This window comes from Stegodyphus dumicola, chromosome 11 (assembly GCF_044657685.1).
Source record: "Stegodyphus dumicola isolate Sdum_Otavi_A_Nest chromosome 11, ASM4465768v1".
NCBI lineage: Eukaryota > Metazoa > Arthropoda > Arachnida > Araneae > Eresidae > Stegodyphus > Stegodyphus dumicola.
The window spans coordinates 21,357,518-21,384,163 of NC_140778.1; the positions used below are offsets into that span (position 1 = coordinate 21,357,518).

At 32.8% G+C, this 26,646-nt stretch overlaps 1 protein-coding gene across 2 annotated transcripts in view; it reads right to left on the reverse strand.

The window, feature by feature from the left end:
• Nucleotides 1-2,243: 2,243 nt before the first annotated feature.
• The window catches only part of LOC118195459 (clavesin-2-like), a 233,562-nt gene continuing 209,159 nt past the window's right edge, over nt 2,244-26,646 (reverse strand). For both annotated transcript variants that reach the window (XM_085826575.1, XM_085826576.1), the window contains 2 exons: nt 13,957-14,067; nt 2,244-6,529 (listed from right to left, as the gene is read on the reverse strand). In XM_085826575.1, coding sequence (XP_085682701.1) covers nt 6,281-6,529; nt 13,957-14,067 — 360 coding nt within the window. In that variant the 3' untranslated portion in view covers nt 2,244-6,280. The remainder of the gene's footprint in view (nt 6,530-13,956; nt 14,068-26,646) is intronic.

Sequence of the window (26,646 nt, forward strand, 5' to 3'; positions counted from 1 at the left end):
TATCGGCAAAAATAACTGAATTGAGATAGTAGAATTTTAAAGGCATTAGGAAGGACTGGATTGGACTTCAAATCATTAACTAAACTTGCTGAATCTTTGTGAATGTGAAACGCCTCAAGAAAATCCAATTCACCTATGGAAGAAGCCTTTTGGATGATTTTTGCAGACCCAAAGTCAAAATTATGGTTAAATGTCCAACTATGATACGCTATTGAAGACTTGTTAATTTCGCCTTTTCTGACATAAGATTCATGTTTCTTGATACGAAACTTCAACGCTCTTTTTGTTTGGCCAATATATCTTAAACCACACTGACATGATATACTATAAATTCCCCAAGAATTCAAGACAGAAACGCAATCTTTTAGAATCGAAGGGTGAATTTTATTAATAGGGGAGAAACCGACTTGAAAATTGAATTTCTGGAGAATCCGTGCAATTTTATAGCTAACAGAAGGATAAAATGGAAGCACGACAAGGTCATTAATATTATTTCTAACAGTGGAATGTCTTCTTTGATGGGAATCTGAAAATTTTTTAACAGCTTTATCAATAATCACGGGAGAAAATCCACGGTCAATCGCAACTGCTCTCTAATATTTAAGTTCATTGGTAAGCAAAGATTCAGAGGAACAAACTTTAAGCGCGCGGAATGCTCTGCAAGGTTTACAGATGCTTCCCTGGTTACCGTACTCCCCTGACCTGTCACCAATTGAACATTTGTGGGATGTGATTGGACGCCGTTTGCAGACTCTGCCCCTGCCTCGTTCAGAAGACGAACTGCGGCAAATAGTTGAAAGGGAATGGAGAGCCATCCCGCAGGATACCATCCGCACTCTTATTGACTCTATGCCTAGACGTGTTTCTTCGTGAATCGCTGTCTGCCGTGGTCCCTTATTCTACTGAGCCGACGCCGTTCTCTCTCTGTATTCTGACCATCATTTTGAAATAAAGATCACTTATTGCTGCTTGCTGTCTCTGTCTTTTTTCCAAATTTCATCACTTTCTGACCACTCCTTCTTGGTGTTGCATTTTCAATGTCGAGCAGTGTATATAGAAAAGACTTTATATATATTCTTATACTTTCTTTATATATACATATAAAGAAAAGAATCAAGTCAACAGTAATTTTTAATTTGATAGAAAGTACAAGAAAGTCATGTGGTGTCCACATCAAATGTTTTTTCAAACTGCACTAAAAATATGAATGTTGTTTGGATGAACAAGTGAATAGTAATTTGTAATTTGATAGAACGTGCAAGGAAGTCATGTGGTGTCTACATCAGATGTTTTTCCTAAACTGCACTAAAAATATGAATGTTATTTGGATGAACAAGTGAATAGTAATTTGTAATTTTTTTGGACGTGCAATGAAGTCATGTGGTGTTCACATCAGATGTTTTTGCTTAACTGCACTACATGTGTAACGTGTTTACTAGCCAGTTTCCCTTAAAAAGTCCAAACGAAGGCATCCCTCCCTTAAGGCAGATAGCCCTCGAGTGCTTTGCCATAATCTAATAAACCAAACCCAACCTAAACTGCACTAAAAATATGAATAGTATTTGGTTGAACAAGTGAATAGTAATTTTATAGAACGTACAAGGAAGTCATGTGGTGTTCACATCAGATGTTTTTCATGAACTGCACTAAAAATATGAATGTTATTTGGATGAACAAGTGAATAGTAATTTGTAATTTTATAGAACGTGCAAGGAAGTCATGTGGTGTCCACATCAAATCTTTTCTAAACTGCACTAAAAATATGAATGTCATTTGAATGAACAAGTGAATAGTAATTTGTAATTTTTAGAACGTGCAAGGAAGTCATGTGGGTTCACATCAGATGTTTTTCCTAAACTGCACTAAAAATATGAATCGTATTTGGTGTGTATGTGTATTTAATTATGGCAAAGCACACTAGGGCTATCTGCCTAAGGGGAGGGATGCCTTTCGTGGAGGACTTTTTAAGGGAAACTGGCTCGTATACACGTTACACATGGGGAAAACCACGAAAACACCCATGCAGCCAGCCCGTTCGCGGGATTCGAACCTCGGACCGAACTACCAGTGTTCAGCGACTTTACCGCTCGGCCGCTGGTGGGCCCGAATCGTATTTGGATGAACAAGTGAATAGTAATTTTATAGAACGTGCAAGGAAGTCATGTGGTGTCCACATCAGATGTTTTTTATAAACTGCACTAAAATATGAATGTTGTTTGGATGAACAAGTGAAAAGTAAAAGATTACAAAATACAAAATATTAAGTTTATTAAACAAATATACATAATTACAAATTCTTAGAACTGTAATGTATATGGCTTGTGTAAATATATAACTTTACAAACGCTTCCTTTCTAAAAACATTATAATCATTTTCATTTGATTTTTTGTCATATTTTGACATAAAAAATACGTTGTTTAAATAATTAAATTTGTTTCAAAAATCAATAGTGTATCTGTCCTCTTTGTAAACTGTACACTAAAACCTCAAATCTGCATATTAGAATAGATTTTAAAGATGAATGATTGTTTCTTACAAAGGATTCAATATTAGGTGTCACTCAAATATGATACATTACTTCAAAAATTTAAATTACTGGAAGAAATTTTAGCATTCGTATATGTCAGTGAGTTCACCTCGACTACGTCATTTCCGGTACGAGCCATTTTGGCAGCTTCTGCGTAACTTCATAGAAAACTGCAAACTATCCCTCTAAATAGTTTACATTTGTACTTACTATTTTAGACGCCGCTTCATGTGATCGCTGTTAATGTTATCATTCTGATATTATTATTGAATTATTATTATCATTTTTTATAATCTATATAAAATTCAGTGTGCGCAATGCCGAAACTATGCGCGATGCCAAGCTTCTCTGAAATTTTTGAAGTGAAAACTGATCTCTGTGTATATGGGGAGAAGTCCAGGTTGTTTATAGACGAAAACAAGGAAAATATTTCGCTTTTTTGTCATCCACAAGTTTATTAAAGTTATCAAAATTTTATAGAACGAATTTTTGAAACCGACTTAAATTCTCCAAAAACGATTAAACTAAGTTTTAAAATTTGCTAGCGGACTGATAAATTTCACGAAACAAGGGATTAAGTTACCCAACTGCTTGGTTTTTTATTTTAGTCAACCATTTAAAACTAAGCAATAAAGCAACCTATTGTCTAGTTTGACGCAGATTTTGAATATATCTGATATTGACTATATCTTCGAGAGCCACCAGACACGGGTCTGTCTTTTTGATTCAGAAGAAGAAAAGGACAAACGATACTTGACAGTGGCTTTCCAAAACAAATCCAAGCACATCATGTAAAAAAATTTTTGAAGAACATACAATCAAATTCCCTATAAAGACTGATATAAGGAACGCCCTTTGGAAAACAGCATCGGTCAAATGATTTCCAGAAACATTAGAAACCATTCATAAATGAACTTTTGCATAAAGCTTGCAAACAATCCATTTTGAACTGCCTTTTTTCAGTCAAAATGTTGTAAATGCAATATTTTCAAAGATCTTCTCATTATATATAATCTACATAATGTTCAACATGCGTAATGCCGAGACTGTGCGCTATGCCGAGCTTGTGCAATTCTCTTAATTTTTTGAAGTGAAAACAGATAATTTTACGCATGGAGATCAAACAATAAAATATGTTTCTACTCATATTTACATTTAATTCATTAAATTCTATTGTTAATTTCAAGAAAAGCTTTTATATCATTCATTATTATCAAAATAGGTATGGAAAATAGCGTGATCACATTAAGCGGCGACTACTATATGTATGGAGACAAATATCAGAGAAACAATTGAATTTTACAACGCAGTACACAAAGATAATTGACGATGGCTAATGTTAAAATTCCTTATGAAAACAATGAAATATTAAACACGTTTTTCTAAGTGTAAATAGTCAATATGCTTTTAAGGTTTCAAATTAATGCACACGTAAACGATTTTATAATGGAAATCAAATGCATATTATGTTATTCAAATAATAAGCTTAACATGTTATCCTTCAGTCTGTCTACAGAAGAATAATCTTGCACTTAGATTTGTCTAATGGATAAATACCAGATCTAGTAGAATTTTCTTCGAAGATATTCAGCACCATTCATAAAATACTAAATAGTGTACTAGACGGCTCAATTATTTAAATATTTTTATTATTATTTAATTTGCTTATACTATTGCTCTAATAAGAATTTGCTATTAAATATATTGTATATAGATTATATTTAATTACATGGTATTAAAAGTAAAAAAGTCTATTAGATTTTAGATTTCTTTAACTAATAATTAAAATGTATATATGCTCACACATATGCATATAGGTAAATATTTTTAATTTGTTGCAGATTTCATATAAGAGGATAGTCTATTATGCTTCCTTTTGGAATTTCTTTAATACTTAGTCGAAAATTTAAAAAAAAAAAATGTCATTTGAAAATTTTGCTTCACTTAAAAAGAAGCCAACGCATCCATCAACAATACATCAATACACAAAACATACATTATAAAAAATTGCATATAATAGAAAGGCACTTATATAATAAAATATACCACATTGAAATGGATTAAACAGTGATTCCAGATATGTTTCTTCTCTCACACATTATTTAATTACAAAAAAATCTAAGATTCCTTTAAATATATTTCTTTAACAGCGTTTTATTGTGCAGTAGATACTGTCGTAATAATTTACCTCCTTAATCTATTAAAGGAGCATACAGATAATCATGTAATATGTGATCTACTGGTTTTATTCATTTATCATTTCCTTTCTCCATTTTATCGATCATTTCAATATAAACGCTAATGAAATTTTTAAATTTTTATTTTATCAGGCTATAGTTATTAAATTGTGAAAAATACCGGAATTTATATTGCCTGAATTGTAGAAAAAAGAGGGAGACAAATTTGACAACTTCCGAGTTATGTAATGATTTTATTTAATTAAGCCTACATTTTCATTGTTTCGTAATGATTTTCTTTTGGCAACACATTTTATTTCTATTTCTTTATTTTTGTTAATCACAATTAATGGAATTGTGGCATATTTCAGCATTTTTGTATATTAAAACAGCGGTAATGTATCATATAATCTAACACTCGATATGCTCAATGCCTAGACTGTGCGCGATGTCGAATTTCTGCAATTCTCTGAAATTCTTGTAGTAGTAACAGATAGCTGCGTGTATAGGGAGAAAACAGTGACACATATAATGTAATATATATGTAAAATGTTTAATGTGTGCAATGTCGAATTTGTGCAGTTCACTGGTGTTTCCTTAAGCGAAAACAGATCACTGTGTGTCTGGGAAAAACAACTATCATTTTTAATTCGCATTTGTGTTTTTAATTTGCATTATCGTATTAATTGTGTACTACATCTTTAATCATCATTTTTACAGTTTATTATTTAACAATGTTTTCTTTTAATATGTTGATAATGCTTTCCAGGAGTTAGGATAACTATCGATGGTTTGGCGATATTTTCTAAAAAACTCTCCAAATTTGTCAACTCAGTCCTTTTCAAATAACTTTATATTTAGCGGAATTAAGATCTTAATGTGTTATTAAATCTGTGCCATTTTCATTCATGCTTTCGTATACATTCCCATGATTGAAAGTAGTGTTTCAGTGGTGCCATCTATGACATAAATAAATAACTAAAAGCGGTAGATCGCATACTACATGGATACCAAAATATTTGTGAAAATAAATAAAAAACTTTTTGAACCACATGGCCATGCCTTTGCACAAGAAATGTCAAAACTGACTGGAGTTGCAATGGAACAAAAATCCACATAAGTACTCTTACTTGAAATGGAATAAAATTAAACTGTTGATTCTAAATCCATCTGAGAGAAAAGTGCACATATCGTATCCATTCGAATTAAATTCTTTCTTTGCTATCATACTTTTTATAGCACACACATAGTACTTTCTCACCACTCTTGCAAGTATTGATGTCGATTTCGTAACTTATTAATGCAGTTATTGCATTAACTGCATTAATAACACTCTGATTGTTGTTTTGTTTTCTGACTGCAGTAATTCCCTTCAGTTCATTTAAACAAAACAAAAGCACTATCGAAGTCATTTAAAAAGGAACGGAATAATCCACCGTTTATTTTGTGGTCCATTTCATTTTCGTTGCCAACATTCTCGGTTGGTGTTATTTTAAAATGTTACTGTAACTTATAAGGCGATAGTAATTAGATTATCATCTATGGCATGAGGAACATGCAGATGATTAATTATTCTTAGGCCATACAGGCCTCTTCGGTTTGTGTTGAGATGTGATCCTGATCATCTTCTTCTTGTTTACACTTAGAGACGGCGTGACGAAATCCGTAACGTTTGTCTTTTTCCCACTCCTCGTCGATTTCCAAGACTTTGTCTACGGCTTCGGTGCAGTCAGAGGGGGGCAAAACCCCACCATATTCTTCAGGAAGTACAGAGGGGTGAATATACTTGTGCAGAAGCTTCATGTCACTTCCACATACCACGATCTAGAAAATAAACACATTAATTAAATTATCATTACTATATACCATTTCTAAATAAGTTTGTTTCATGATTTTTGAAGTTTTTCGGAGGACAATTGAAGTATTACTCTTTTGCCCATGGATAGCAGGTATTTTACACAATCAAAATTGATTAACTTTTTAAAAACCAAAGATCGCTAACCTGTATGTTCAAATACCAAACCACCCGAAATGTTTTTTGAGAATCACTGCTATTTCAGCTCCTTCTCATCCTTTAACCCTTTGCGGCACAGTGTGCCCGGTCTGGACACACCTAAAAATTTCCTTCTGTACGCACAGAAAAATTGAATGAAAATGGATTTATAGGTTACTATAGGTTACTCTGAACCTTCTTTATTTATAGTAGATGGCAGTTCAACACAAACCAGTTCATATATTTTAGCCATGTTTACTTTTTAAGACCCTCATTTTTCATAGAAATCTTCCACATTTTCTTAGGGTATAAAAGGATTATTAAAGATTTAAAGATTTAGGATTTTTCCAAATTTTTTTAGAGTATAAAAGGATATATTTTTTAGGTAAAAAAGGGAAAGACAAATGTTTAGTTTTTTAAGACCCTCATTTTTCATAGAAATCTTCCAGATTTTTTAGGGTATAAAAGGATTATTAAAGATTTAAAGATTTAAGATTATTCCAGATTTTTTTAGGGTATAAAAGGATATATTTTTTAGGTAAAAAAGGGGAAGACAAATGTTTAGTTTTTTAAGACCCTCATTTTTCATAGAAATCTTCCAGATTTTTTTAGGGTATAAAAGGATTATTAAAGATTTAAAGATTTAAGATTATTCCAGATTTTTTTAGGGTATAAAAGGATATATTTTTTAGGTAAAAAAGAGGAAGACAAATTTGACGACTTCCGAGTTATGTAATGATTTTATTAAAAAAAATTAAAAAGGAGAAGACAAATTTTTAGGTAAAAAATTGAATTTTATGGTTTGAAAAGAAATTTCTATTTTTTTTTTTTTTTGGCTTTATGCTAATCTCCTTATTCTATATGTTTTAAATGTTTACCTTGAAATCTTGCCTAAAATCAAACGGCGAACCCTAGGTGTGCCCAGATCGGACTCACCGATATTTGGCGTAAGAGTGAAGAAAATGACGCCTAGTAAGACAAAAAAGAAGGTCTGAAAGGTTTCAAATTTTAAATTACGTCCAAATGTGCGGGTTTTTTTTTTTTTTTTTTTTTTTACATTTTGTATGTTACTTTTATTTATTACTTATTATTTATCGCACTTAAACCATAAACCATAAAACTCAGCTCAACAAACAGCAATATCGCAAAATAATTTTCAAATGAGCATATCTTTCGAATTTGCGATACGCACTATCACGCGTTGGATATAAAAATGCTTTTTCTGTGCAACGTTGCCATCGCTCGCTTTGAAATCCTTCAGTTTGTTAATCAAAAATTCGTTAGAAATCGATAATAAAACAAATTCCAAATTTCAAATGTGGGTTTTCAGATGCCCATATTCGCAGTAGAATTACGTCTTTCAAAATTGGATGGCTCTAGGTACCGTTATTTTATCGCAATGCGAGAAACATACATACAGTTATGAAGATTCTTCATTATTTAATTTCTTCAAATATAATACAGAGCGATAGTATTGGGTGGCAACGATTTGAATAGTGATACAGCCTTTTAAAATTTTCAACGCAAAATTGGAAAACGAAAACAATAGTCCTTTAGGAACAAAGTCCCATTTGACTAAAAAAGGGGCCCAGTAATGGTAGACTGCGAGCTAAGCGAGAGATTAAAAAGACCTTAACAAACCTCTTCGGATGACCGTTATAAAATCTGACACCTTTCAGATTATTTATTTATTTTTTACTCCTTTATCGCTTTTATTTAAATAAAAATACGTTTAATTCATGATGTATCTAACAAAACACATTAAATACTTTTATGATATTACGCTAGCTAGCCTGATTAAAATAAAAACGTACGTTTTTAGCCGAAATGGCGTAACCCAGAAGAGCTATTAATATCATTTTAGATCGATTCACTTTCTGCGCTGATTCACTTTTCAAATTGTTGCCACCAAATATTGCAACCCTGTATTACATTTAAAGAAATTAAATAATGAAAATTCTGCATAAATATCTGTATGTTTCTCGCATTGTGGTAAAACAACGGTACCTAGAGCCATCAAATTTTGAATGACGCAATTCTCCGCCGAATATGGGCATCCGGAAGCCCGAATTCGGAATTTGGAGGTTGTTTTATTACTATTTCATATTTTGTAAAAATTTAACGAACTTTAGATTAAAAAACTCAACGATTTCAAAGAGAGCAATGGCAACACTGTACGAAAAAAGCATTCTTATCTCCAGCGCGCGAGACTCTGTATCGAAAATTTCAATGACATGCTCATTTTAAAATTATTTTGCGATATTACTGTTGAATTGAATTTTACGGTTTAAGTGCGAAGAACATGATGTTTAATAAATAAATGTAATGCACAAGGCGTTAAAAAAACGCCTGGGCATAATGTAAAATCTGAAGAGATTTTATTAGTTTTGATTGCATTTTTTTCTTTTTTTTATATAACCATTAGTTTAGGAGACTAGCTCATTTGCAAAAAAAATTGATAGTTCCATGCGGAAAAATCAAATCGTGCGTTTGCTCGCAGCAAAAGCTCTAGAAGCATTAACTTTTACGAGTATTTTATTGGGTCAGTCCATAAATTCGTGTCATTTTTTGGTAAATTTTTAAATAATATAAAACGACACAATTTAACATTTTAATCAATTATATATTTTCCTCCATTATCTACAATGTCTCGCCATCTTACAGGCAGCTTTTTTATGCCATTGCTGTAGAAAGACTCTGGTTTTGATGCAAAAAAACTTGAAAGTTCATTGTGTACATCCTGTTTAGAATTTAATTTGTTTCCCAGTAAAAAAATTTGTAAGGCACGAAATAAGTAAAAATCACTTGGGGCAATATCTGGGGAGTAAGCAGGATGTGGCAAAAGCTCCCAATTAAATTCAGTAATTTTTTGCAGCCTTGTTTGAAAACGTCCTGAAACGGGTTTATCATCAATGCTGCTATTTCCAACTTTAATTTTTTGAACCATTTCTGGGCAGTCCTTACACTAATAGTGTGTTCACCAGGTACACTATTAATTTTTATCGCTGCAAACGTAGCAGATTGAGCACACGAAAAAAAATGTAGCACAGCGCGCTGGTGTTGATTATCTATATTCATCTTCTATGGGTACTAAAATGCGTTCGATATTTAGGAAAGTTGGTAATGAACTGAATAATATGTTAGTCAAACGATGAAAAATTTCAACAGGATCAAAATTGTATTGTTTTAGTAAATGCGTTAGGGTGAATTTCACGCATACTCTTAATGCGCATGAATTTATGAACTGGCCCAATACAATGAAAATCGAGATGTCCTAACATGCTTACAAGAGCACGTCTGTCTTACCTGAAATAAAGTATAATTTTTTAAGCATTTAATGTGTATTACATAGCGGCTGCCCTTCCACTAGTATTCAAAAACATAAATGATCTCCAAGGGTGGGTATACTACGGATATGTGTAGAAACCTTCCTATAATCAAGGTTACTACACGACAAGGGTTGCTCTTGTGGACCAAGGTCAACCAACGTGATGACGTCGACGTCCGTAACTCGTAAAGGACGTATCACGTATTCAAAGATTTCGAAAGAACGACTGTTTAGGACAATTTTTCTGCTTTATCAAATGATATAAAACAACCAATTATCACGAATTGCTTTGTGATTACACTGCAAAGGTTTATCACAAAGTTAGTTCTCAATTAAAAACTATAGTTGCAGTTCTCAGTCCTAGTTTTCAGTTACAAAATTTGGTTGAATACCGGGGTATTCGATGCTGATAGTTTATTAGTTGTTGAAAACGAATAACTTATACTAATAGCTGATTGGCTGTTGAAAAGCTGATTATTTGTTGAAAAAGAATAACTTATGCTGATAGTTGTTTAGTTGTTGAAACAAATAACATATGCTGATAGCTGATTAGTTGTTGAAAACGAATAACTTATAGCTGATTGGTTGTTGAAAAGCTGATTATTTGTTGAAAAAGAATAACTTATGCTGATAGCTGATTGGTTGTTGAAAAGCTGATTATTTGTTGAAAAAGAATAACTTATGCTGATAGTTGTTTAGTTGTTGAAACAAATAACATATGCTGATAGCTGATTAGTTGTTGAAAACGAATAACTTATAGCTGATTGGTTGTTGAAAAGCTGATTATTTGTTGAAAAAGAATAACTTATGCTGATAGCTGATTGGTTGTTGAAAACGAATAACTTAAGGGGACTCAGACACCTTAAAACCCATAAGATGTTCCAATAGGTGACTGTTGCAAGAATTGGGATAACTTATTTATTTTAAAAGCAATTATTATCAACTTTTTACGGCGGACTACATAATATAGCTGTTTTCTGAAATAGTAATCAGAAAGTTTGTGTTGCCACAAACATTTTTATAATTTAATCCGCTTTGTGACAACATTTTTCGTCATGTTTCCAACTTGCGCGCACAGTTCAAAACATTCTGTTTCATAATTTAATTCCATATTTAATATATAGCTTTTATAACATTTAAAAACTACTGTGAACCTAAAATTCTAAAAATTTCATGTTACAGTTTTATTTTATTTTGAGTTGAGTTAATAAAATGTATTTTATTAACAAGATTTGTAATGTTTTTGTCCATAAAATTTTTCAGTATTAAAATATTCACCAAATTCTTGAATCAGTTAGAAAATAGTGCCCATATAAAGAATTCCATCCAATTTCAAGTATGTACCATTAACCATTTTTAAAATATCATGCGCGCAACGTGGAAACGTGACGAAATATTTTGTCACAAAGAGGATTAAATTACAAAAATATTTGTGGCAACACAAACTTTCTGGTTACTAGTTTCCAAAGCAGCTATATTATGTAGCCAGCTGTAAAAAGTTGGAAGTAATTGCTTTTAAAATAAGTAAAATATCCCAGTTCTTGCAACAGTCACATTTTCGAAGATCATGAGGGGTTTAAGGTGTACGAGTCCCCTTAAACTGATAGCTGATTCGTTGTTGAAAATCTGATTGATAGCTGATTATCTGTTGAAAAATAATAACTTATGCTGATAGCTGATTATTTGTTGAAAACGAATTAAAAATGCTGATAGCTGTTTAGTTGCTGAAAACGAATAACATACGCTGATAGCTGATTAGTTGTTGAAAACGAATTACTTATACTGATCGCTGATTAGTTGTTGAAAACGAATAACTTATGCTGAAAATTGATTATTTGTCGAAAACGAATTACTTCGATTTTTTTGTGAAAAGACGGAAAACGTCGTGCATCTTTCTTTCAATGGCACACACCTACAATTATTTTAAACAGTTTTTCATACGAAACAAATGGATGCGTGATAGCAAGGTGAGCAGATAGATAAGATACGTCATAGTATCCAGCGCCGGGAAGAGAAATGCTTGACCTTGAAAAAGCATAATCTTATCTGTCACGCTGGTATTGACCCCAAGAGGTTAGATTTGGATATTTGAAAATGGCAATTAGCTGCCTAAAAGAAGGATGCTTTCCTGGAGGAATTTCTGAAAAGCCAAGAGATATATGCTTATGATTTCTACTCGACGATTATAATTAGACCGTTTTTAATCGTAACGGAGGCACACAAATAGATAGCTGTTAAATGTGTAAAAACTGAAGTCGTCGATTATAGCTACAGTAAGTTAACAGTATTGGGGCAGAACAAGCTTTAAGACATATTTTGAGAAATAACTTAATATTTGATTGAGACTAAATATTTTTATTACATACCATATATTAGAGCTGAACGAAGTCAAAAAATCTTAAAATTAATTAAAAATAAAATGAAATAAATATTAAATTTTACACTTTTCGTGAACAAACGGAAAAGTAATTGTCAAGAAAATATCGAGGCAGACAAGCGTATTAAGGAAACTCCATAAATTTTTTCTAATAATATACTGAGCCTGCTTTCCTTTTCAGAAATTTATTGGGACTTCCAGGCAGGATATAATAAGCTTTTGATTCAGATATGCTTCTGTTTCTTACCATCCGTCACGAGTTTTCCCCAAGGACATTTGTTTTGGAAATTCTGACTTCATTGATTTTATCTTGCAAGTGCTCCCAAATATGCTCAGTAAGATCTACACAAGCGCTTTGATTACGTGGGGATAGGTATAGAAAGTCAACAGTTTACAAATATTAGCATTTGGCTTAGTATCATCGTCTTAATAAAGTTTTTATGTACTTCCTTGCTAATTTTATATGAGCATAATATAATTTCATTTTTATTCTTGCAAAGGTTTTACGAAAATTTAATACATATTATAAAAATAATAAGAAAAGATACCAATTTCTAATAAAGTTCAGTAACATATTTAGTTTTTTTAATAACTTATTGTTTTTTAATTAATTAGAAGGTAGTCTAAATCCTTGACATAATTATTTGACGCAAATTATTACACTATGCAATAATTATGGTAATTTTCTATTTTGATTGTCCTTAATTGCAGTTGCCAGTTGTAATTTTTGCCTACAGTTCCTTTTGTTAGGTCATACATATTATTTGAACACACTTATATAGCAAAAGGGTACATAAAATACATAGTGAAACAATTATATTGTTTTTTTAATTATTAGAAGGTAGTCTAAATCCTTGACATAATTATTTAACGCAAATTATTACACTTTGCATTAATTATGGTAATTTTCTATTTTGACCATCCTTAATTGTAGCTGCCAGTTGTAATTTTTGGTCTAGAGTTTCCTTTGTGATGTTATATATATTACTTGAACACACCTATATAGCAAAAGGCAACATAAAATACCTAGTGAAATAATTTTATTGTTTTTTTAATTATTGGAAGGTAGTCTAAGTCCTTGGCATAATTATTTGACCCAAATTATTACACAATGCAATAATTATGGTAATTTTCTATTTTGACCATCCTTAATTGTAGCTGCCAGTTGTAATTTTTGGTCTAGAGTTTCCTTTGTTAGGTCATACATGTTACTTGAACACACCTGTACAGTAAAAGACAACTTAAAATATATAGTGAGATAATTTTAAAAATAATTACAGAAATGATTTTTAATAAATTTTCACATTAAAGTTAATACTTTATTTTGAAATTAAAAGTGTGTTTTAATAACCGAAAGAAAGAGTTAACTTTTTTACTAAAATTGTATGAATTAGAAAATGACAATTAAAATTTACTAAACTTTTATGAGTGAATAATTAAATGAGAGTATAGCTGTATTACAGTCAGGTATTCAACAATTTCCTGAAATTACGTGGAGCTTATACTCCTGTTTATTACGAAATTAATAATATCGATTGAAAGGAGAAACATACCCTTTTCCTGTATTTTTCTCTGATAAGTGGTTTGAACAATTTCCACACGACATCGGCCAAAGGAGGGCAGTTCACACAGTAAGCTACCTTGAAGCGGCCAGGGAAACAGTCCTAAGGGAAAGAAAAATTTTACAGGCATTCTCTTCATATTTAGTCTTTGCAATATACAACAAAAATATAAACAGAAAGCGAGAACTTGTATGTACCGGACATTATTCTGAAATAAAAACACAACAAATTAGCAAATTACTTAGATTTCGATATAGTGTGCAACCTGATGTTTTCTAAAGGAGGCAAATTCAAACAAACTGTTCTAGCTTTTCATATTTTTGTATGTCTCTATATAACTATATATGAGATTTATATTGTTACGATCTTTCTTACTTCTGACACCAGTTGTTACATTATTTTCTTCCTTCACGTTCGTACGGAGTTCGTGAGGATTTGGAGTGAATAATGACGACACTACTTGATGAAGTATCGAAAAACATTTTATTAGCCAGTATTGACAAGACAGCTCAAAAAGCACGTTTTTACAGTCGTCGACGAACTACTGTAAACACGCTGACACGATCAGCGACACAGCCTCCAGGTTATCAGACTATCACGGTGGAGACAGCTTCACTGCAAAGTACCAGAGTACAGCTCCCGACTCTGCTCGGTCGTTCTCGGAACTCCACGTACTCTTCTGACTCTCCACGCCACAAATGGCGATGCACTTGACGACACACAGAGCACAGGTCCCGACTCTTCGGTTCAGTCGTTTCCGGAGCTCAACACGCTCTCTCGACGATGCACTAACCGCGATACATTAAGAGACTCCTTTGGGGCCCTCGACGACTCCCTCGGCACTCGCTGCCCGGCTGTCAACTCGATGGACTCCGCAGGGATTGACTCGCTAGACGAGACACCAACTCGATACTAACTATCTCGCCTTCTATGCGAGGCACTCGACGAGGCACACACACTGACTGCGGAGCAGCAGGGTTTATACAGCTTTCGGCTTGTGTTCGAGAACATTCTGGGCTTAACCGGTAAGAATTCGTTCCAGAAGGTTCTCCCTCTGTCTATGGAATAGCGCAAATTTTGTCGCCGAATGAGCGATTTATGGCCAAATGTGGCAACCCTGCCTTCCTCGCCCTTTTATGGCACCCCTAAAACTGCTTTACGGAGAAGCTATCTCACTGCGCCTGTACAATACACAAGGTGTTTCAGCAAATTGGTTATAACTTTCACGAGAGATTATACCTAGACGATGATTAAACACATAGCAATGCCGGTCGGAGATGCTTTCCATGTGCTGTAGTTAGGACACAAAACGCAAGAAAGGAACGTCACGAACAGGGTGAGAATGTATGTTTATTATGCTTAGTGCAGTGGAAACCAAGAAATAAGAACAAAATCCGACGATCGTCATCAAAGAAGGTGTTCGAAATTACATTCGAAACGTATTCTTAACACGGGATCGGCAGGGATGGTCCTGTGCATTTACCAGGAAGATCGGCAGACCTTACTTGTATTGACTGTTTACTCTGGGTGTTACGTCAAGACATAGGTATGCTAACCCCCGTTTATTTTTAGACCAATTTGCCAATTTGTTACTTCTTCCGAATGGTCATTTTACATAGTCTAAAGTTTTATGGATTTTTTTGTGTATTAGTTTGAAACAATGTTTTTTTTTTTTTTTTTTTTTTTTTTTTTTCTTTTTTCCAAGTATCTCGTAGGCGCGTATGGGAAATTGTGGTGCATTTGAGAACCAATTTTTTCGGTTTTATTTGAATTTTAATGTAATGAAAATTTATTTATTTTTTCGGTTTTTAATCTCAAATGAGCCAGGAGAAAGAAATACGTTTTCGAAGCATATTAATCAACTTTTATGAAGCTTTAATTCATTTTTCCCTGATGAGGTGTTTGAATTGGAGTTTCAGTAAAAAGGAATTCATTTTTATATTTTTATTTCTTGTACATTTTTTCCCTTTTTCATTTTTAGTTTTCGAGTTTGTACTACTAGGATCCTTTTTTTAGCTTTGAATTGGTTATATTTTGCATTAAGCATCTTATACAAGGATTATGTTGTTGAGGAATTGTCTTGCTTTGCGTTACTCCAATTTACTTTTAACTTTAGATGCTGTAAGTTTATTTCACTTCAGACCTGCAGCTATAGCGCAGGACGGGTATAAAAATTCGTTTTTTTATTTTTGCTCTGTGAGATACATTCCGCAAGAGAAGAAGAGGAAGAATGACCTTGCTTGCTTGCATTAGCTGTACATAAGTCACGTGATCTCTGAGGTCATCTGCACATTGTTTGTTTACAAAAGGTATACATAAGTCACGTGATCAGTGAGGTCATCGGAATGTATCTCATTAAGTTTCTTTATGTATTTACTAGCTTTACCCGCGGCTTCGCTCGCGTTGATGTCTTAAATAAGTTTCAATTCCGCGTGAATCTTAAAAATACACTCCGCGTAAAATTTCAAAATAAAGGACACTCCAGCGCCTTAAAATGATAAAACAAAATTTTTTATCGCACACAGTAAAATGTAAAGAATATAAAATGTAAATGCAATTTTTCAAGCAACAGTAACAGAAGTATATAACACGAATGAATAGATCTTTAAATAAATACGAAACAAAACATTAAATATATCACAAAAGTCGAAATGTTGATAATAGTTTCAAGTCGGTAAGATAATTAGAAGTTATTAATTTTAAAATGATTTTCCATGTGTAAATTCGTGAACTTTGACTTTTACGCCAACCCAACGGTCGACCGGATACCCTCCGTCACTTTCGAATGGCAGCCTGTCATCAAAGAATTAACAATAGCATGTGGAGTATTGTTTCGTCTGTGATTAAGCTAGAAGTAATTAAGGGGACTCATACACCTTAAAACCCATAAGATGCTCCAATAGGTGACTGTTGCAAGAATTGGGATAACTTATTTATTTTAAAAGCAATTATTATCAACTTTTTACGGCTGACTACATAATATAGCTGCTTTCTGAAATAGTAATCAGAAAGTTTGTGTTGCCACAAACATTTTTATAATTGAATCCGCTTTGTGACAACATTTTTCGTCATGTTTCCAACTTGAGCGCACAGTTTGAAACATTCTGTTTCATAATTTAATTCCATATTTAATATATAGCTTTTATAACATTTAAAAACTACTGTGAACCTAAAATTGTAAAAATTTCATGTTAAATTTTTATTTTATTTTGAGTTGAGTTAATAAAATGTATTTTATTAACAAGATTTGTAATGTTTTTGTCCATAAAATTTTTCAGTATTAAAATATTCACCAAATTCTTGGTTCAGTTAGAAAATAGTGCCCATGTAAAGAATTCCATCCAATTTCAAGTATGTTCCATTAACCATTTTTAAAATATCATGCGCGCAAGGTGGAAACATGGCGAAATATTTTGTCACAAAGAGGATTAAATTACAAACATATTTGTGGCAACACAAACTTTCTGGTTACTAGTTTCCAAAGCAGCTATATTATGTAGCCAGCTGTAAAACGTTGGAAGTAATTGCTTTTAAAATAAGTAAAATATCCCAGTTCTTGCAACAGTCACATTTTCGAAGATCATGAGGGGTTTAAGGTGTACGAGTCCCCTTAAGCGACAAAAACAGTTACACCACCAAAGTTCCTATCATTCAGAGAGCGACACAAGTTTTTAAATTTCGAGAAATTTGGATAATTAGATCAAAAGTTATATTTTTTATCACCAATTTATTGGACCCATACGGGAAGATTCAAGAAAAAGTCCCTAATGTCGCTATTGAGTCGCACTCAAATTAGCGTTTTCAGAGTTTTTAATTAATATCTTAGCTGATTAAAGTCGTACGAAGATGAGAATGGTATTGATGGATTTCGAAGAATTTTTGGAATCAGCGGATATGTATCTTGAAATTCAACTAACCGCCGTTCCATAGATAATTGTGAAAATATAAATTGGCACGTAGCCAAATCCCTTTAACAGGAAAAAACCCAGAAAAGTAAGTGAAAAATGTAGGGGAAAAGTAGTTTTTAATTAATATCTCGGCTAATTAATTTCGTACGAAGATATTTTATAGCCTTTCTAATACATCAAAACCTTTTTTAATATATCAAAAATATTTCTTCAAAATTTCATTATGATCGGTTTAGTAATTAAGGCGTGAAAGCGTAACAAACAAACACACAAACAAACTCACATTCGCATTTATAATATTAGTAAGGATATCATGTCTTTATATATATCTAAGCGGCTGAAGTGTGTGTCGCCGATAGTTTATTGTAGCCACTCGGAAAAATGAGCGCGGAAATTAACGTTTCCGCAATTTTTAATTAATATCTCGGCCGATTAAAGTCGCACGAAGATGAGAACGGTATCGATGGATTCGAAGAATTTTTTGGAATCCGAGGATACGCGTCTCGAATTTCAACTCGGCGCCGTTCCGCAGATAATCGAGAAAAAAGAATTTAACAAGTAGCCAAATCCCTCTAATAGGGAAAACCCAAGAAAGAAAAAGGAAAATGTAGGGAAAACGTAGGGGGAAATTAGTTTTTAATTAATATCTTGGCTAATTAAAATCCCAAGAAGACGCGAATGGTCAAAATGGCGTGCCACGGACCTGCAGAATCCAACGGTGTGCTTCGCTAAGCCCGTGAGCCAGTCGTTTCGGAGGAGAAGATGTTACTTTACGCCATATATATATATGCTGCTTAAGTGTCTGTTTGTTGCCGATAGCTTATTAGTTGCTTGCGTAACTGTACTAGCCAATGGGGTGAAGTTGCCACGGCACAGGGTTGCCGTTTCAATTGAGACGCAGACGATTTCCTCTAAAACTTGCCTTTGCTGTGACCATCCATAAGTCTCAGGGCCAAACGCTTAAGCATGTTGGCATTTTTTTTTTTTTTTACCTGAGCTTGCATTTGGACACGGTCAACTTTATGTTGCCTGTTCAAGTTTTCGTGAAAGAACGGACGTAAACTTAAAAATAATGGATGGTCCTCTGCAAGGCGAGCTTAAAAATGATAGGAAGATTTACGCAAGAAATGTTGTGTACAAAGAGATCTTTGACATGTGAATTAACATTTTATTTTTTAAATAACCTTTATTTATTGAGCTAGCGGTGGCTCTTAAAAAATGTACCGCCAGTGGTTTCTTTCATTGAACTTTACTTTAAGCAATTAAGCAAGTAGAAGGGGGAAACCCCGTGGGGCGTCCTCGCCGCCTGCCCTGTGTAATTCAGCTTAAATTAGCAGACACCTTTGCGCAAATCATTTTATTTACAGTTTATAATATCTAGAACAGCGGTCATTTCGTATGACCGCCGGACGTTCTAGTATACATATATGCGTGTGTGTAAGATAAAAAATATGCAAATCAAATTTATAACTTAAAAAGCCTCTTGTTTGCTCATTTGTAATTTGAGTACTTTCTCTCTAATTAAGACACAATAACACGCCGAATAAATACTAATTCAGAAGTCAAACAACAAAAATCAGCGTTAATTTACAAAATTTTCAGTGAAAATTTTGTAAATTAACGCTGATTTTTGTTGTTTGACTTCTGAATTAGTACTTTCTCTCTAGTAATAATATTCTCGAACCTGCGTCATACCTGAAAACTATTTCCGCATTATGGCATCTTAAAAGTTCTGCATTGCCTATAAGTTTTAGCCAATGAGATTAACGAAAAATTTCACTATAAATACCGTTGCAACTCAACTCCCCTCCTGTTTACTCTATCTATGCTTGCTAGCTATAGGAAGTCTCGTGTTCGGGTTTTTTTGTTCAAAATGTAATGCGCCATCATCAAAATTGTGGGATGCAGATTGGGCCCATTCGTGAAGTGCAACAAGTAATAAAGATATATTTGGAATATCAAGCGATTTTGTGATTCTTCAAAAGTTCCCGACATCTGCTACGTAATTGCTATTTTCAGTGATCTTCTAATCCTTTATCGACTCGCGACTGCAGAATCATGTTTTCCCTGGTCAAGCACTCATTTCTCATTAATTTACTGCAAGGAAATAAATCTCATCATTACACACATATATATAAGCTCTCTTTCTCTCTCTCTATACAGTACTCTATACAGTAAAGTTAAATTAAATTTAAATAAATATATATATATATATATATATATATATATATATATATATATATATAGTATATAATTTAAAGATATATCTTCTAGTACGAACTAGGATTTTTCTTATATATATATACACTCACTCTGTTACCTGGTTTGGTGATCTCCTTTTTTTATTCTTATATGTTGGCCAATTGTGCATTTCACGCATTGAAAGTGACTGAATTATGTTCTTCTTATACCTCGGTTAAGGATTTTATCCTTTCAGTTAGTTTCCATGCAATAGTTGTAAAATTATCTACGATTTAAAAATTTAAATGGTTCTTAGTATAACGAGGCCGCCTTTTGCTTACATTTGAAAGTCTTTGTAGAACAGTAATTTAAATCAGATTGTGCACCAACTTTTGCATCCTTTTGCTGAGTGGAAATCAAAATTAAACTTTGAATTTTGCGCACCGGAAAAATCTGTCTTCCTGCCCGCTGGCCGAATTGCGTATTTCTGCGTGAAAGCTCTAATTTTAATTTATTTTATTTTATTTTTTTTTTTTTTAGTCTAAAGGGGGCTTTGTCCCTGAAGGACTATTGTTTTCGTTTTGCGATTTTGCGTTGAATCACTATAAATGTCCGTTTCACTTTTCAAACTGTTGCCACCAAATGTTAGAGTCCTGCATTATGTTCGAAGGAATTAAATAATGAAAAATTCGCATAAATATATGTATATTTCTCGCATTGTGATAAAACAATGATACATAGAGCCATCGAATTTTGAATGACGTAATCCTCCTACGAATATGGGCATTTGGAAGATCAAATTTGAAATTTGAAATTTGCTTTATGATCGATTTCATATTTTATAAACCTTTAACGAATTTTTGAGTAACAAGCTCAACCATAAAGAGAATGGCAACACTCTACGGGAGAAAAAACCTTTTTATCTCCAGCGCGCGGAACTGTCTATCGGAAATCCTAAAGATATACTCATTTTAGAATTATTTTGCCACATTGCTATTGAACTGAATTTTATGGTTTAAGTGAAAGGAACGTGATATTTAATAAATAAAGGTAACACACAAATCGGTTAAAAACGCCCCTTTGGACGTAATTTAAAATCTGAAACCTTTCCGGTTTTTAAATTTTTTTTTAAAAATTTTTAACTGTAGTTTGTATTTTAAGTTTTTCTTTTTTCTTACAATTTTTAATAAAGATGCTTTGAGTTTTTATGTATTTTCATTTTGTTGCGAAGTGAGAGCTCGAGAAATATATTTCTCATGAAATTCGAGGAAATAACCTCAAATGAAATGCAGCAAAATATATGTGTGAAATTTAATATACCGTACAGGGTATCACGCGGTGCTATATATAAGATCTTTAATTTTTAAAAATCATTTCCAATAATTTTAAAGTATGAAGTGAAATGAACTACGTGTTTTTATGCTTATTTTTCTGAAACACATGATGAATAATACAGTTTCTATTTTCTTTAAAATATTGATTAACCCTTGTATTCATAAATCATTATCTTCAAAATAAAAATGTGTTGAATCACATTTTATATTTTTAACGAAAAAAAAGTTAAATATTAGTGAATTTAAAATTCTTTAAGGTAGGTTTAACATTACATCACTCGGTCTTTCAATTCTTAAAGTCTTAGACGTAGTAAGTATTATTCTTTGAATAACAACTTAATTTTTTATATGTAAGTGGTTTTTCTCTAGTTAGAAAAAAAATATTTCCTGCATGAGTTTTAACCCACTAACGTGTATTGATAAAAGTCTCTGATAATATGAAAATCGGGAATGATAATACCGATATAAGTTAAATGGCAAGAAATTTCTTTTAAATATAATCACAGATATATATATATATATATAAACCATTGAGAAATGTCAGAATTTGCGTAATTATTTCTATTTTCCGTACAGGGTTAAGAAAGACTATTCAGCTGTGAAAAATATATTAAACTTTAAATTACATCAAAAAGAAAATAAACTTGTGCGGTATTTAGATATGGTGACCAGAAAAATGCCCACAGGAACAAAGCTCACAGGAATAATGCTCACAGAATAATGCTCACAGGTATAAATGCTCACAGGAAAAAAACCCACACAGAAATTTGCCCACACAGTAAAAAGCTCACGAGGAAATAAGCCCACTGATAAATAAAATACGTAGTAAAATCCTTACATTAATCAATCAATAATAAATCGATTTGAACATCGTACACCTACTTGAATTTTTCAAATTACCAAAACATATATGGCAAATATTCATAAATCATTGAATATAAATGATTCTATGATTTATGTTATATTCATAAATCATAGAATAGTAAATATAAATATAATTATTTATATTTACTATTCTTCTATAATGTTTATATTATAAAATGTGTAACTTATATTTACTATTATTTTAACAATTAAAATTGTAATAATTTTTCACTGTATATTCTGTTTCAATTTTCTTCCTTCCTCCTCTCTTTTTTCTAATTCAAAACAGTCCGTTTGTTAGTCGTTAGTTAGTTAGTCCACTTGTTACATAGCAACTGAATCTACACATATATTCATAAATCATTATCTTCACTGAATCTACATATATATTGATTTATTCATAAATCATTGAATATAATCATTTCTCAATGGTTTATATACAGGGTGATTATAATTAAAGTTTAAGTTTCAAAACGCTATAAAAAAAGAACCACTGATGAAAATGATGTGAAATTTGAAAGGAATGTTATTGAAGAAGGCGGAAAGCGTATGGCAGAAGAAAAAATGTAGTTTCAAAAGTTAGCAACAGATGGCGCTGTAAGCGGCAGAATCACGACGAGAAACGATAAACGATTCGTAAAACAATGGCTAAGGTAGAAGTTACACATTAAAACGCATTGAGAAATTAGAATTGTTGAATAATTTTATTTGCATGACTGTACATATCACATCGAAAGGGACAAATCGGTCTCAAGAGTTTTGCGGCGACATACCGCATAAGAACCATTCATCAAAGAAGTTCGGAACTGTCGCGAGACTGGCACAAAACATGTTCAATATGGTATCCACCGTTGTGTGCAACAAGTTGAAAGCGACAAACAGCACGTTCCGCAACGGATCGCAGTGTCTCCGGGGTGATGTTCAGAATGTGTTGCGAAATGCGTGCCTTTAATTCCGCTAAATTTGCAATTGGAGCACGGAACACAACATCCTTCAGATATCCCCACAGCCAGAAATCACACGGAGTAAGATCAGGCGATCGGGACAGCCAGGCTGTAGGGAAATGACGGCTGATAATTCGAGCATTTCCAAAATGGCGCCTCAGCAGCTGCTTCACGGGATGTGCAATGTGCAGAGGAACGCCATCTTGCATAAAAATGATTTCATCTACACATCCACGCTGTTGCAGAGCTGGAATCACGTGGTTGCGCAAAAGAGACGCATACCTCTGACCAGTGACGGTTGCGGTAACAGGACCGGAAGCAGCCGTCTGCTCGAAAAAATATGGTTTTAGGATGAATGATGCCGTAAAGCCACACCATACCGTGACCTTTTCAGGATGAAGTGGTACGGGGTGCGTTGCCAGTGGATTTTCTGTTGCCCATATTCGACAATTCTGGGTATTCACGTACCCTGTCAGATGGAAATGGGCTTCATCTGTCCACAAAATTTTCCACGGCCATTCATTATCCACTTCCCTGCGAGCCAGGACTTCTAACGCAAACGTCTCCCTAGCTGTCAGGTCAGGCGGAAGCAACTCCTGCACATGGCCAATTTTGTACGGATAGCATTGCAGGATGTTTCGTATAATTTTCAGCACCGTGCTCGTAGGCCTGTCCAATGTTCGGGCAATTCCTCGTGCACTGCACGGTTGCACACCACCGGCGACCCCTCCTGTAATGCTGTGGCCACTTCTTCAACTACCGTCGAATGCACTCGTTTTCTCCCTCTACCAGATTGCACATCAAACGAACCTGTCGTTTCGAATTTTTGCATCATTTTCTTTAGACCTAAGACACTCATTGGACCAACGCTTTCTTTTATACCCTTCAGTGTACTGAATTTTTGCAGAGCTACTCTTGCACAATCATCATTCTTGTAATACAGCTTTACCAGCAGAGCGCGGTCCTGCAGTGAAACACCCATGGCGAACGTCTGAGACGCGAAATGAGGAACAGCCTGGTACCTGGCGGCTTTATAACACTGAAATTTAACTAACATTTTAATTTACGTCTTCTTCCGCTTGCAGCGCCATCTGTTGCTAACTTTTGAAACTAAATTTTTTCTTCTGCCATACGCTTTCCGCCTTCTTCAATAACATTCCTTTCAAATTTGACGTCATTTTCATGAGTGGTTCTTTTTTATAGCGTTTTGAAACTTAAACTTTAATTATAATCACCCTGTATATATGTAATAATAAAATTCCATAGTCAAGAATACACTTGAAATTCTAACTGTATGTTCCTTTCATTTTTAATGGCGACGTTCTCTTATTTGAAAGTACGTGGAATTAAATCCACAGCCCCGTAGTCAAGTTGTTTTTCCCGCCTTTTCTACACGTACAGTTTTAGAATGTTCTGGAAATATTTCAAGCGAACTGGATTGGCTGACGAGGCTGACGTCATTTCATGGAAGCTCCGCCTTTCCAGGGACTATAAAAAGACTCGCAAAAGGAATATCGGGGCTTTTTCTTAAATGTCACGATGCAGTAAACTTCATACAAAATGTTATTAGTAGTTCTTTTTTATTTACTCCGGAGATCAGATTTTTGTAATTGCTATTTTCTCCTGAAATATAATAAATGGATCCTGTTTTTTAAAACTATCGTCTGATAATTTAAGCTACGACTACATTGATGATTCTTCAACAATCTGTTTATTCCTGACAAAAGCTGGTACATCATATATATATATATGTATATGTATATGTATATGTATATATATGATTATATTTAAAAGAAATTTATTGCCATTTAACTTATCTCGGTACTATCATTCCCGATTTTCAAATTATCAGAGACTTTTATCAATCCACGTTAGTGGGTTAAAACTCATGCAGGAAATATTTATTTTCTAACTAGAGAAAAACCACTCACATGTAAAAAATTAAGTTGTTATTCAAAGAATAATACTTACTACGTCTAAGACTTTAAGAATTGAAAGACCGAGTGATGTAATGTTAAACCTACCTTAAAGAATTTTAAATTCACTAATATTTAACTTTTTTTTCGTTAAAAATATAAAAAGGCGGTTACGTGCATTATCCAATAGTTAATGCCCGGCTGGATTCTAAGGGTGTAGTACGTGGAAGGCCGAGATGCCTAATAATGTATCTGTATCTTCAGTTATTTCAATTTCTTACACATCCTTGTAAATAAATTTTATTAGTATTTTCGAAAGCCTCTTTGATGCATCTTTAGACACACAGAACCATTAGATGCAAAAAGAGATATTGAAAGCACCTTAAGTGAAAAGCAGTTATTATACGTATACCACTTAACGCATTATTAATAACAATTAATACCGTTTAACTTGTATTAATTGGGATAATTTATAAACATAATTTTTCGTGTTAATTAATTACTTAATCAACTTATGACTATTATTTGCTAAATTAATTATTTATAAAAATTTAATTAACTCACACTAATAATTAAATTAACAATTTGTTAGCTTATTAATTAGTTTATGCTAATTATACGGATTAAATAACCGAAGAACTGCCATTTTGATTCCGCCAGAAACCGCAGATTTTCAGTCAGTATCATACAAGGGATATTAGAAGCACCTTTAGGTAAAAAGCAGTTATTATATATACACCATTAGTACCGTTAAACGCATAGCTAATAACAATTAACACCGTTTAACTTGTATTAATTGTGTTAATTAATAAACATAATTTTCGTGTTAATTAATTACTTAATCAACTTATGACTATAAATTATTTACTAATTTAATTTGATAATAAAACTTAATTAACTGACATTCATAATTAAATTAACAATTTGTTAGCTTGTTAAATTGTTAAATTAACAATTTGGTAGCTTGTTATGCCTAATAATGTATCTGTATCTTCAGTTATTTCAGTTTCTTACATATTCTTGTAAATAAATTTTATTAGTAGTTTCGAAAGCCTCTTTGATGCATCTTTAGACACACAGAACCATTAGCTGCAAAAAGAGATATTGAAAGCACCTTTAAGTGAAAAGCAGTTATTATACGTATACCATTTAACGCATTATTAATAACAATTAATACCGTTTAACTTGTATTAATTGGGATAATTTATAAACATAATTTTTCGTGTTAATTAATTACTTAATCAACTTATGACTATTATTTGCTAAATTAATTAGTTATTAAAACTTAATTAACTCACACTAATAATTAAATTAACAATTTGTTAGCTTATGCTAATTATACGGATTAAATAACCCAAGAACTGTCATTTTGATTCCGCCAGAAACAGCAGATTTTCAGTCCGTATCATACAAGGGATATTAGTAGAAACACCTTTAGGTAAGAAGCAGTTATTATATATACATCACTAGTAGCGTTAAAAGCATAGTTAATAACAATATATACCGTTTAACTTGTATTAATTGTGTTAATTAA